General features: G+C 38.6%; 1 protein-coding gene across 7 annotated transcripts in view; it reads right to left on the bottom strand.

Annotated features, from left to right (window-relative positions):
• slc12a7b (solute carrier family 12 member 7b) overlaps positions 1 to 14627 on the bottom strand; it is an 82493-nt gene that overhangs the window by 22315 nt on the left and 45551 nt on the right. For 6 of the 7 annotated variants that reach the window (XM_034861888.1, XM_034861889.1, XM_034861892.1 and 3 more), the window contains exons 2-8: positions 12132 to 12226; positions 11256 to 11387; positions 8390 to 8536; positions 3944 to 3998; positions 3066 to 3196; positions 2346 to 2587; positions 941 to 1152 (exon numbers count right to left, since the gene is read on the bottom strand). In XM_034861888.1, the coding sequence (XP_034717779.1) occupies positions 941 to 1152; positions 2346 to 2587; positions 3066 to 3196; positions 3944 to 3998; positions 8390 to 8536; positions 11256 to 11387; positions 12132 to 12226 (1014 nt within the window). Of the gene's footprint in view, positions 1 to 940; positions 1153 to 2345; positions 2588 to 3065; positions 3197 to 3943; positions 3999 to 8389; positions 8537 to 11255; positions 11388 to 12131; positions 12233 to 14627 lie in introns of all 7 variants that reach the window. The other variant, XM_034861894.1, reaches the window with a different exon arrangement.

Below are 14627 nucleotides of genomic sequence, written 5' to 3'. Positions count from 1 at the left end.
TTGCCCAGTGCTAGGCCTGTAACAATTAATATGTTATTATTTTTTACATAATCGCGGTTTCTTTCTTTATTCACAATTAATTGATAACATGACAAATTACTGGTAATTGTTTAGATATGTAATTGTAATTATATAAGTATGTTTTGGTAAGACTTTCAATTGTTAGTTGTTGCCACTTGACCCTAAACAGGTTCATAGCAACAGACATGACAAGGGTGTGTGTGTGTGTGTGTTTGTCTGTCTGTGTGTGTGTGTGTCTGTGTGTGTGTGCGTGTGTGTGCGTGTGTGTGGGCAGTTAGATGTTCTATGACAATAAAGAGGCGTGGTTTACTTCATAAGCTGTGACATGCCCAAAACATGTCCTGTGGGGCCCCAGGGTAGCTCAGCAGGCCCATATCTAGAGGTTTAGTCCTTAACATAAAGGCCCAGGTTTCGGACATGACCGGCGACACATTCCTGCATGTCTTCCCCCATTCATATCTAAGCTGCCTGATGAATAAAGGCGGAAATGCCCCAAAATAATCTTTTCCAAACTTCAATGTGTTTAAAAAAGTGATAAATCAATACATATTTGTAAATTTGACTGAATGAGAATTAAATTGTTAATCTCATTCTTTTTTTAAAGATTATTTTTGGGGCATTTTAAGGCCTTTATTTGACAGGACAGCTGAAGGAGAGAGAGGGGGGGAATGACATGCAGCACAGGGCCCCAGGTCAGAGTCAAACCCGGGCACGCTGCGTCAAGGAGTAAACCTCTAAATATGTGCGCCCGCTCTACCAACTGAGCTATCCGGGCATATATAATAATATATATATTATTTCTGAGACATTTGTACAGCAAAATCTGGAATTGTTCTAGTTCTACCCATTGCTAGTCAGACCTCCAGAGGAAACACTGTGTTCCAATCATAGACTGTACATAAATTACTATGGTTCCAACCTGAAATGACTCCGCTGGCCAGTCCTGGGATGCCCTGCACCTCCGTCAAATTGTTTTGGACAAAATAGTCGTTGCAGGTGGCATTGAGCTCAGGTCCGTCACAGAACAGCTTCCACAGCTTGGTAGTGACGGTCACGTTGCCTATATCCACCGTCTTGACACAACTGTCAAAGTTGTGGTTCTGCAGAGTGCGATTCCCTAACATGCAAACACTGTGTGGAGGAAGAGAAGATTAGAGTAATACACAGACTCTGAAGAAGGCCGTTTGTGTCGCTATGCATGGGTTGCTGCCCAGCTCTATTTTTGCTAAGATTTTGAAATGAAATAGCCAAAGGGTTTTTATGTTATTTGCAAGAAGAGTGCCTTGGACCTTTTTTCTCTTTCTCTTTCTCTTTTTTGGGTTTCCCTTCCAAAAAGAACTTTCATGATTTGCTTAAACTTCTGAGCACTCCTGACTTTTTCTTTTCTTCATAGAGCCACCTACACATGATAGGCAGCAAAACCCTTTGCGCCGGCTGTTCCATTGACTTCCTGTGGGCTGAGTGATGGAACCCAACTATGAGCTGCTCAACCCCTGGCGTTGCGCGCCGCGCGCCATTCGGATTTGCTGATATGCGCTGCGCTCAAAGTTCAACTTTGACCCACGTGCTGCTGACTAGAGCCCGACCTATAAAGGATTTTTAAGTCTGATACCGACACAAATATTTGTTTATTTAAAAATCAAATATTCCGATTTATGTAAATATTTTATATCCGGAAATGCGTAACAAAACTTAAACAGACGTCCCTAACATTAATTATTTGTAGTTGTGTTTATGAGTTATCACCAAATAATCTGATAATAATTTGTTTTATTGTCACAATAGAACAGAGGAACATCAAAATGTATTAACAGTTCTGATAAATAAAATGTATAAAACTACAAACTTAAGATATGAAACTCCTTTCCGTAGCATAAGTCCTTTGAACAAAAACACAGTGACAATAAAAAATCAGTGTTGCCAACAGGGACGTTGAAGAGCGCCCCCTATGGACACTCATAACATTTTAATTTAATTTTTTGTAAATATTCATTTATCAGTATCATTTATTGACCATTATAAATGCCAATACCGATAGTTTGCGAAATGCCTAATATCGGTCGATAATATCAGCCTGCCAATATTTCGCTGACCTTTCGAAAGTGCAACCTATGAAAACCAATAACAGCTGTCGTTACCTAGCAACAGGAAGCTTCCTTGCCACCCATGATGACGAATACAGAGAGCAAATCGCTTATCATGTGTAGGCGGCATTGAAATGCCGTCTTCATAGTCTTCACTATGGCAGGCTGACAAATCTAGTCTGATGCTATTTCCACATTGTATGGTTCAACACAACACTGGAGGTCATTGCATGGACTCACGGAAAGTCTGGCGGCTCAAAGATGGTCTTGATGACTCCAGCATAGATGGCGATAATGGAGAGGATGACACAGGCCAGGAAGACTAGCGCCAGCTTGTTGACATATTTCACCCCTACAAAGACGACCACGGACATCAGCGCTAGACAGCAGGTGCCGTAAACACGCATGTTATTCAGCAGGGCATCCACCTCGTCCTCCTTTCTCTCAGCCACAAAGATGGCGGCTTTAGGCACAATGTAGGTCTGAATGGGGAAGGGCGAGGGGAAGGACAAGTCCAAAAAAAAATTTTTATTTAATCTTCCCGATACCAATTCCTCAACTTGTGTATCGGCCAATACTGAGTACTGATCCGATACCGGTGTCTCATAAATTTTATTATGTTTTAACAAATGTTTACTACTATCCCTGTATGGTTGTAGTATGATTTCTATCTTTGTTGTACGGTCTGGCGCAGGTTTAACTTTTTGTAAAACAGAAACAACGAACGCTGTAGAATTTTATTTTATTATCAAGTTCGACATTCAGTCATAACAGAAAAAGAACATCAATAAAGTCATTTAGATTTTCTTCTGGTCTTAATTACGTGGTATGTGATCGGGGCATTAACTCTACCAGAACATCTCTACGTAGAACACTGCAAGTTTTACCTCTGAGCCTGAATGACATTCATAAGGAGGATAGCCACTTTAGACAAGTAGTAGGCTCACAATGATTACTCACCAGGAGAATCTCTATAGTACCGAGAATATACATGGAACCAGCGAAGGTTGTGCCCAGGTAGAAACAGAGACCTACAGCTCCACCAAACTCTGGGCCCAGAGATCTGGAAATCATATAGTAGGAGCCTCCAGCTGGCGGAGAAAGGAGGGAGCATAGTGGGAACGGGTTTTTATGAAAAAACAAAAAAACAATCTTTTCTTAAGTCAGCTTCTCAGGAACTTGTGGAAAAAAATTGTGAATTTTATAAAAGATCCACAAATACATTAAATGCAGGGATCCTGAAAGTTTCATTAAGCCAAATTTAAAACTTTTTTAGACATTTTTAAGACCATTATGAATGAAATTCAAGACCTGTATCACAACATCAACTAAATCCTGAATTAAGTATCACTAAATTTAAAATTCCCCATAACTGAAAAATAAAAATCAGTTTTATGTCTTCGGTACAATCTAAAAGAGACTCGCACCAATAACACGAAAGCTGATTGGCTGCAATATAAGTAGCATGTTGGTCTCATTTGTAGTTATTATAATATATTATAATATATACTAATTTGTATAAATTATAATTGCAGTAACAAAGGAAATAACTACTGCACCATAGAATAAAAAAAAAAAAATTAGCATAATGAGGTAGCATTGCTTGGACGTAGGGAAATTAAGATCTGTTTCTTATAATTTAGGACATAGAACACAATACTTTAGCGGATTTAAGACTGTTAAAGGCCTTTTACTTTCTGTCCTTTTCCTTTTACTCCCTTTTAACCTCATATCAAACTACATAAAAAGGAAAGTGTTTTTTTAGTGCATTTATATTCTTCTCTGGACATTCCTTGTTTAAGTTTGTGAATATCTGACCCAGTGCCAAAGTGACTTACCTGGAACAACACCATTGGTAGCGATTGCACTCATGGATATGGCTGTCAGCATGGTCTATGAAGAGAAGACCCAAATAAACAACATCAGACATCAAAACTCAAATCTTAACACACCTCATGTTCCTTTGTTATTTTTTTTAGCGAGTATTTACTGTTTAGGTCATTCTTCTTTCATTTTGTAACAAAAAAACAGAAATTTACAATAACATAGTACAATGCACAGGTGGGCCACTGTACATGCTTGCCACAAATGTACAAATAAGGAAATATTTTAAAAATATGAAAGAAACAAATATTCAAAGGAAAGAAAATAATACAAAATCCAGACTGGGGGTACTGCAGATAAAAAAACGAGGTAGAAAAAGTAAAAGTATAACACACATATGCACTGCATTCATACACTGTATAACTAAATGTACACCACCAACAGAAGAGAGTTGTTTAAGATGTATATATATATATTTGACATAAATCATAAATGAGGAGTGACGGCGAAGGGAAGCGGAAAACGGTTCTGTATAAGTAGACCTCAGTACCTGATCGAAAACTGGCCAAGGGTTAGTTCTGTGGAACTGACTATATAGAAGATCAACACATCTGGTGTGATGACAATGGATCTGAGACCTAGTTACAAAGAAATTGTGAAAGGAAACGGAAAGTGAATTTGAAACACAAAAGGTACCTATCTGAAGTTTGTTGATGTCAAATATGTTTAATAACTCCAAAGTTTGGAATAAAGGGGCAGTGTGAGCATTCCAGCTACAGTACATGACCGTTCTAACACATTTCTTTTTGTAACAAAAAGATGGGGTCTAGGCTGGATATTTGGAGGGCTTAATGTGGCATTTTAGCCTTATCAAATACTTCTTAGGGGCTTATGCTCTAAATCGTTCCAATTAGTAATGGATAGCAGCTTTTCCCTGAAATCTTTCGGTGAAGTCCAGGGAAATTACATCCGCCTGTTACCTAATAGTGCTTCTGGATGAGAGAAAAGGACAGAGCAGAGAGAAAGGCAGCGAGACAAGATAAGAGGTACAAAGAAAAGAAAGAAAGACGTGCTAAAAGAAGAAAGAGGGAGAGGAGAACGTGTGAAGATGAGAGAATAGAAGACAAAGGCAAGAAGAGGAAAGAGGAGGAGGAAGGACAAGGACAAGACCAAGACAGACCTGGTGCTGGACGCCCGGTCTAAAGTGGCACACAAGCTGGAGTAAAGCCAATTAAGTGAAAATGTGACCTCCCAGTTACGCTGAAAACGGAAGCACACACTAGCTTGTCTTGACCACAAATAAATCCAAAGATGTTAAAAGCAAGGGCAACAACTGGGAGGCCTCTCCTCATTGTTGAAAAATGTCCAGACATTTTCTATAAGTCATGTGGACACAATTCTAACAGTACTAATTTCCTTTTCTTTTTATCTAAGGTTAAAGCTATAGTGCGTAGTTTCTGTCCCCGCCATGAGGAATTCTAAGTAATGACAAAAAAACTATCGGTGCATCCATATGATACAAGCCTTCCGTGATAGCGCACAACCCCAACCCCTCCTCCACGCAGTTGCTAGTAGCCAGTAGCAGCGTCAGTAGCTTTGGAGCAATTCAGTTGGCAATGGATGGAATGTAACATATAAAACATCAAAAACCTACACAATTAAGCTTAAACAGTTAAATGTAAATATTTGTTTCTGTATTTATTGTTTGGTTACACACGTTAATTACAGTGACTATGTGTTACGTTTCTAAAGCTCTGTCATTTGTCATACAATGATCATAAATGGCCTGTAACAGCAAATGAGACTAACAGTGAAAAGAACACTATTTTTCGATTTTAGTAAGGCCTCTGCCGGTGGATTGTTCCTGAAAAATCACAGAATCATTTGTGGCGGGTTCCTGTTTTATTTTCCCTTGTCCCCCTGTAAACTTAATTGTGTAAAGTGTCAGTGGATTTAATGAAATGTGCTACCGTAATTCTGTAATTAAAAGCTGGGCCTCTGATAGTGGCCGGGGGCGTGGTCAACAGGGACAATTAAAGGCCGGCCTCAAATTAAGGCCGGGAGAAAATGTGTGTGGATAATCTCCTAAATTATTATAATTTCATATAATATTAGGTACAATTAAACTCAAGTTCATCGTAGTTCATAACGGTGGTCTGTCCTGTGGGTCAATCATTCTCCCTCTCTCTCTTGCTCGACACAGGAGGTGCAGTGGTGCTCATTGGCAGGGTTTTATTTCAGTTAGACTAATAGCTGATTTGATTTGCATTGAGAGATGATTTTATGGAAAGTATCCCATGCCAATCTGGTGAAGGGTGTGTGATCATATGGGGCTATTTTAATTCCAAAGGAACTTTATCAGGATGCATATTATCCTGATCCATGAAATAACTGGCCTTTAATTATACAAATCTACCTGTTCCTATGGGAATTTAACATAGGGGTGGGAATACATATGCCCCCTGTATTTCAAGGAAGAACAGTTATTTATTTACAATATAATATTCATTCACATAGAAAATTGGTGTCCTTAAAGGTTGGATTTTACCTAATTTTTTAATTAAGATCAATTTCCAAAACTTGTTTTTTTTATTCTTCTTTTTAGTCAACTTTAGCATGGGCGTTATGAGCACAACTGTATCTTACAATAAATGAAATAATAAAACAAAGAGTAACTAAAACTGAGGTGACTGCAATCATATGAAATATACAATATAACTGGTCAATAAGTGAACGAGGCAGTTTTGATACAAATAATAGTTTACATACAAAAATCTTGAGTAGTAAAAAATGGGCAGCGCTGGGTGAGAATCAGTGATCAACTTTGAATTAAATCAAGACCCCAAGAATCAAAAAAAAAAAAAATCATACAGTTACTACCCCTTTTCATTGAAAGTTTTTCTTTTGTTTGTTTTGGAGTGGATTTCATGCTGATGTGGATACATTTTGGAAAACCAGGTGCTGCCCGTGACCTTTAAAACACAAAGCCCCGACTGTATACATGTTGTTGGGCAACACAAAGCTCAAAGAACAGACCAATCATTACATGATGGCAAATATTTAGCATGCTGTGCTGTGTACTGGACTAAAGAAAACGGGTGTTTGTGCTCTCAGTATGTCAGCGTCATCCCAGGTCTCATTAGACCCATTCTGACTCACTGAGCCTCTTTGTTTTCATTAATGTGTTGCTCCATTTGTAGTTCTATATTGGTGAATCAATAAAACAGAAAACGGTTTGCAATGGCTTCCATGTTAACAGCAAAAATAGGAAAGTGAGTGATGAACAATAAGAGATTATAAGAAAATTTAAAATACAGTTAAATATTCTGAAGTGCACAGAGTAAATAGTACTGCTCTAAATTCCAGTCATCTGGATATTTCTTTTAAAGTTATTTTTAGAAATTTCAAATATTGGGTTTAGAGCACACAAAACATGACCTATAAACAGGTGGCTGATGTGGAACCATCAGTGCAAAGTCAGACGTGGTCTAAGCAGAGAAAACGTTAATCTGTTCGACTAAGCATCTCTTATTATGTAACAGATGTGATGCAGTGGAGGGTAAACCCTCCAAAACGCACTTTAGCTAGATTATAATATATGAAATGGCGTCCCCATCTTTCTTGGCAAACAGTTTGTACAGTAACAAAATCGGATTGTTTTAATTCATAGCTTTAAAGATGCAGTATACTGGGTTACATTTTTTTCATTCATTTGTTTCATTAAATATCGCACAATAAACAGAGTTATGGGTTTGAACGCTTCTTTCAGTTTACGGGGATGAACTTACATTTCAGGATTTATTCTTTTTTTGCAGTCTGGAATGTGGTTGCTTTGTTAGTTGATCATGTTATACCATCAGAGCATTCCATTATAAACCAAAAAGAATTTAACTGAGATAGAATTCAAGGTTTTTGTTTGTACTTTCCCTGATTAAGCTGAAGTAATCCATTGTCTGCCCTGGCAAATATAGCCACTGTGTGGGTGTGCATGTCGCTGTGTTTCTGACACTTTGGAAAGGGGGGGATTACACGGCAAGCTGCTTGCCAGGTACCATTAGAAGGTAGAAGTGCATGGGAAATGGACAGTCACAGTGACTAAATATAGGAGGGATCAGTGACCACTAAGTCAACTTGCCTGTCATTCATTACTGCTGTCAATCCAACATTTGCACCCGACTGCCATTAAGAGTTAAAGTGACAGTGCCCAGCTTCAGCTCAACACTCAAGCACATATCCACTCTTATATATTGGTAATGCATTAAAGCGCTGGACGTGTACATTAAGTACACTTACATAATCGTGAATGTTTTAAAGGATTAAACTATAAAACCTACATATAGGACAATCTCTTGTCTCTTCAGTTTGTACTTGTCCTTTCATTTTAAAGCTAAGATGGATAAGAGTAGAAAAAAAAAAAAGAAAAAAAAAAGACATGTAGGTTATAGTGGTTGAGTACTCACACAAGAGCAGCACAAGCAGACAATAGCCAGGGACTCCAAGATGCCGGCAGTGCCGACAATCCAGGTAAGACGCAGAAACAGGATGACCCCCAGTATATTCTGGAGGCAGGGGAGGTAGACACCCATGAAGGTCCCCATCTGAGGGCTCTGTAGAGAGGATGGGATGTACAGTAGGGGAGGGGGTGGGGGAGAAGGGGAAAAGACAGTAGAGTAGAAATGAGATTTATGAATGTGCATGAGTGTGTGTTTGGTGATTAGGGCTAGAAAGGGCAGAGAATGACAGCAACAACAGGCAGCAAAAGATAAGACAGAAGAAATAAAGAAAAATAAAGAAAAATAATAACAAAGAAGACGTTTTAATGGGGAACTAATGGCATGTCTAAGGGGGAAGTTAAATGGGAAGACATGGTAAAACATGGTATGAATCAACTCTGTTATTAGAAAAAATAAAATAAAATCATGAATCAAAATGTCTTTTCAGAGTTGCAAAAAAATGGACAAAGCGTGACTATACAGTTTAATTGTTGTGTCGTAATTAAATATTAAATAAAAAACAAACCACTAACTACAATGCAGTCCAAAACTTGAAGTAACACTGCATCACATACATAGTATTCTAAACTGAGACACTGGCGAGGACCCACATTTACTTTCCTATGCTTAATAATTTATAAGCTGTGGTTTTACTCAGCATCACACGTTTACAGGGAAATCCAGTTTCTAAAAGCATAAGCTCCTACTCTTAGCAGTATGAAGAATGAGCAATGTTCAGCATGTTCATAAATGTTTGATAAAAATTTGATATGGCTTTAAGACTTACATCCGAGTGACACAGGCATCATTTATATAAACCACTATACTATCCAGTAACCAGTGACAGAGCGTGTGGAAAATCCTTCAATGCTTCCACCCCAAAATAAAGCATTTGTTTCCCAAAAGCATGTAAGAAGGCGCAGCTAACAGCAACATTAAAATGTTACTGACAAAAAAACACGGTTTTCAATCAATCCCCTCGTGTTGACAAGCAGCTACCTTTTGAGCCATCTATCTCCAAATGTACAGCACTAGTCCCACTGGTACAGAGAAAGAGGGGCGACAATTCTTTACCAAGATGTTCCTCCAAGCCAATGGGATGTGCCCCAGGCCTATTTCCATGTAAGGGACAAGATGGAGCAACTGGCATGGGACTCAAGCTGCGGTTACACAGGCATCTATGTACCGCATGGCAGCACTGTGGCTACTTTTAATATTTATTTTCAAAGAAACCACAACATGAGCATTGAAGGATCCTAAAGGAGAAACATCATGAATGCACTGTAGAGCAAGCGCAACACAAAGGCTGTGCTAACTCATAACTAGGAGAAAGTAGCTGCTGGACAAACAGCGGTATTTTTATTATTACATTCACTTTTACCATTGTTCTGTGACTCAACCAACAACTGTATAACGGACCTACATGTATTTTGTAAAAAACAACAACCACTTTGCTCTATTTGAAATATAGTCTTTAAGATAAGACTGATGCTTCTGAGGCAGCTTGTTGTTTGATAACTACAGATTGTATCCATCCATTGGTAATACAGTAAAAAAAGCATTGTTTCTGAATAAAATACTCACTTAAGAGTCCACTTTTTCAGGTCTTACTTTCAAGCACAAAAAGCTTAATGACTGGATTTCGTAATAACTCCTTTGCAGTAACTAACTTGAAGATAGTAACTGGATAACTATTCTACACTTACAAATGGTAAAATTCTAATATTTGTATTTCTACAGTGGTTTGACCTTGAGATCTTCTGCCAAACACTGATAAAGTTTTACAGTGGCGTGAAGGGCGAGCAAGGGCATACAATGCTATGGACAAGAAAATAGCGTGCTTAGGTTTGCATAACCTCAGAAAGATTGGAGAATAAAACAAACAGCAGGGCTTCAAGGGGCAAAGTTATGTAATAACCCTGTTATGTAATAATAGTTCAGGGGGTTTAAAAGAACAATGGTTAATATTAAACTGTTCTCATCTTCTGGACGCTTAGGTCACTGCCAGAGGTTCTCAAATTGAAGTGAAGTTGACAACTGTTGCAGATTTGGAAGAATTACTGTCCATCCCAAACCATGCTTTCTGCAGTGCAAACAAAACATAATACAAACTAAATTAAAGCTGCAAGCAGCAATGAACGGTGCCCCTCGATGCACATCAGGGAAGCTCAATCGTGGTCGGCTTTGTCATGGTTTGATGCAAATTTTGTGTCCACTACGAGGCATTTAACACGCACTAAACCTGCATTATGTTGCTCCACATCAAGTGTAGACCACTCAATGCAAATTTCATGTAAATAAGAGGATGTTTGTCACATACAGTCATTTGTTTTGTCACATCATTTTCCATGATTTACTATTGCCATTAAGTGGCGCTATGACTATGACTTAATGCCAGCATGTAGATGTCTTGACGCCGGGACACTTACCAAGCATGAGACATTTAGGGACAATGTACATTTGAGTTCCGACTTCCTGTTTCAAAGTGTTAAAATGCTCTACATGCGATCCGTTGTTAACGTTAATGAACAACAGACTGTATATGACCTATAATCTGAACAGATTTAGTCTCTCTAGCTAGTGATCAGCACCATCGGCCACACAACGTGTTCTGTTAACAGAATAAACCTTCAAATCAGACAAAAACATTAACGTTTATATGAAACGTCATCGTGTTGAGTCCATTCTGAACCAATCAGCTGTTAGATCAGTAAAAGAAACGTCGTCAATATGGACTAAATAATTCCCAACAGTTTATTTGCAACTCTACAGAACGTTATTGTCCTTCACCTTAGAACTCTGGTACAAACAATGCATTGAAGATGTGCTGTACCTTAACAGCTTTCTTCTTGGCCCCTTCATCATCATCAGCCTCCTCATGCTCCTGGGCCCCCTGGGTGAGGTTGGTGTAGTTTGCCAGTTTATTGAGGAGAGATGAAACCATGGGGTTGCTGTCCATCTCCTCCTGCAATAGAGAAAATGTGATTGAATTATTTATTTTTTTACAAGCGCAGGATGACACTCAACTTATCTTTTTTTTAACTTCATGTTCCTCCGTCAAGATAAAAATAAACTTGGATTTTCATAAATCATATTTAAACTTTAATTTGGCCTTTGAGTGGTCAGTTGCTTACCAAATGCTTAACAAGGTACAAACTCTTCCAGGACCAAATTGAACAGTGCAATATTTAATTAACTGTTCAAAGCATTCTTAGAATAACATGGCTGCGTCAGCTTCATGCAGAGTGGGGAACACAGAAGCCGCAGTGCCTAATTGATTCTTTACAAAGGCCAGTAACCACAGAGGGGCGAGGTTTGCCAAATGGCAGAGCAAAGCACCTGGAAAGAGTTCAGCTGAATTCTCTTGAAGGAAAGCACCAACTTCTTTATGGTAAATAAACTCTTTGACGCATTGTTCAGCTAAGAAAAGCTCCCGGTGTATTTATTTAGTTCACCCACAGCTTTAGCATACTGTGCATTCGTGAATGCTTTGATGGGTTGCTTCTATTTTAAATGCAGAAATAGTTCTGGCAGGGAGTGTTTACTTGAAAAAGATATTGGTGTATTTGCAGCTTCTACCCCACAGTTTAAGGGTTTCTTTTTCTATCTTCTTGCCAAAACAAATCACACTGTCAAGTTCCCATGTGCAATACAACCTCTCTCTGCCCTGTGAATAAGGGTTATATCAAGCGAATGACAAAATGTTTACCTCAAAAAGAGCCAAGTTGGTGCCATCGTAGCTGTTGCCTTTGTCATTGTCTGTGTTGTTGATAAAAGGACTGTTTTCCTTTGGGACGCCATCACCTGTGGAAACATAAAACAGTTGAGACTACAAATGTAGTGTAGGTTTAACATGTTGCAGGGCAAAGGCAAAAGAAATACACTCCACTGTTTCCACTGTCTGGCATATTTGCAATAACCTGCTTCTTAATGGACACGTCTTTTCATGGTCTAAAGTCCGCAGGTGCTTTCGTTGTTTCACATTACTTACGAGTCAAAGGCCCTGTTAGGACCTGAGGGGGTACCACCAAGTGTGATTAGTGGGTTAGCGAGGTATGCTGAGTAGGGTTGGGAATCACCAGACGCCCCCCGATGCGATATCCTGACGATACTTATGCCACGATACGGTATTACCGCGATTTTAAACATGTTGCAATATTCTGCAATTTATAACCCTTCTTTTGAACTTCGAATTTTTCCTAATTGCAAATAACGTACCTAAAAGGAAACTTTGACAACATCTGTTTCATCTAAAATGATACATCTCTCTGTTTGTTTGTCTCACTTTAATTGTATTGCTGCATAATGGGATTGTCAAGCAGACAAACTGACCAACACTTGTATAATAAAATACTTGGCGCCTGTGTATCAATACAGTATTGCCACTGCAAATACTGCAATACTATGATGTATCGATTTCCCCCCCCCACCCCTAATGTTGAGTCTAAAGCCAGGGTTATGTGCGTCTCATGGGTGGCTCTCTTTTAACCTGGCTAAATCGCCAGGGCAACGTGAGGGCCTCCATAGATGGCGCACGCTACAAGTATGCACAGAGACGGTAATGCTCAACACATTGCTTGTATTCTCTGAAACACCAGAGGGCATTCAATCAAAATAAAATAAAAATGAAAAAGAAGTATTAGAGAAGAAGAGAGCTGAAGTAAAGGAAAGCAGGCTGCCTGGCAACAGTAGTAAGCACATCCATGTTGAGCACAGATGTTCCAAACATTACATTTATCTACTCTAATCATTAACGTGACTGTCTGTTTATCTCCACATCCAAATGACTGTCTGCCTGTAGATCTGTTAGAGAACACTCTTTCCATGAAGCCGTTTTTTTGTTAGCTTTGACAAAACTAGGACTGAAACGATTCCTCGAGTAACTCGAATAATTTAATTCCTGAAAACCCTCCATGCAAAAGCGTAATTTAAGCAATCTAACTAATGTTGTATATCGCTGTAAACACATGCTGTGAAGACGGATGCCGCAGATTACAAAATGAAGGAAGAGAGGAAAATAGTGAGGGCTAAGAGACGAGATGATCAGCCTCCCGAAAATGTGTCCCCCAGTATAGTCCTGCTGTAATCTTCGTTCAGTTGCATGTACCTGGGCTTAGTGAACAGCTTTTTTTTTTGTATGAGCAGTGTAAAAGCCAGAGGCATGAAGGAGACGAAGGGCAAAACAGATTTACATTCAGTTCACCAAAAACATACTTTGGCCACCTGATTTAGGAGCAGGGTGGTCCACGGGGCTAATGCTTATAAATATCAACATCTATTCCTGTTATTGTGTGTGATTTAAGCAATAGAATTGTTGCTTTTTCTAAAACTGAAACCTCTCTTTTATACATTTACTATTGCTATTTACTACAAAGCAAAAGCATTTCTTATCAAATGACTTAATCGCTAGCTGCAGCCCTAGACAAAACTATCTCTTATGTTTTTCCGCACTCTCCGGCAAAAAGTTTCTTCTTTTCCCAGTGTGCTATCTCTCTCTGACCACATATTTAAGGCTGTTTGACTCTCTGTAGTCTGTACATGATGAATCACACAGATGTTTGTAGAGGCGAGCCTGCTCTTCCCAGGGCAGATCAAATGCCGATACAGATCAAAAACAGCCAATAATCCGTCTATCCCTACTGGTCAACAAATAGCAAGTGATATGTAGACAATCACAAAGCACATTGATAAAAATAATGGAAAGGAGAAGGCATTTTTTGAGCATGACAGAGCAACAATAGTCCAAGGTAGCTTTAACAACTTACAGATCATTTCCATAACTGATTCAACTACTGTTGAAAAAGACGGTTAACAGAGCCACGCGTCATTTTTCTAGCTTTGATGTGAAAGATGTGCTTTACTTTTCAGTTTATTTTGTCTTCCTAAAGAACCGAAAACTCCATATGACGCCTAGAACTGTGACAATTCCAAATATGGCTGTATAATTAAATTCTGAGATAAAAATGTGATTAACTAATTAAAATGAATTGTCTCTTTCAGTCAAATTTGACAATATTTATTTATTTATTCATTACTTTTTTAAACAAATTTAGGTTTTGAATGAATATTAGGATACGTCATTTGGGAATATCACTGTCATGTGACCCAGATAATGTAGTAACACAAAGACACAGCCTATGATGTAAAATACACTTCTTTGTTATAACAACTATTATTATAACATTACAACATATTTTCTAACTGT

This window comes from Etheostoma cragini, chromosome 22 (assembly GCF_013103735.1).
Source record: "Etheostoma cragini isolate CJK2018 chromosome 22, CSU_Ecrag_1.0, whole genome shotgun sequence".
Classification (NCBI taxonomy): domain Eukaryota; kingdom Metazoa; phylum Chordata; class Actinopteri; order Perciformes; family Percidae; genus Etheostoma; species Etheostoma cragini.
The sequence above is the reverse complement of the archived record's forward strand: the minus strand, read 5'-3'. Positions and strand labels throughout refer to the sequence as shown.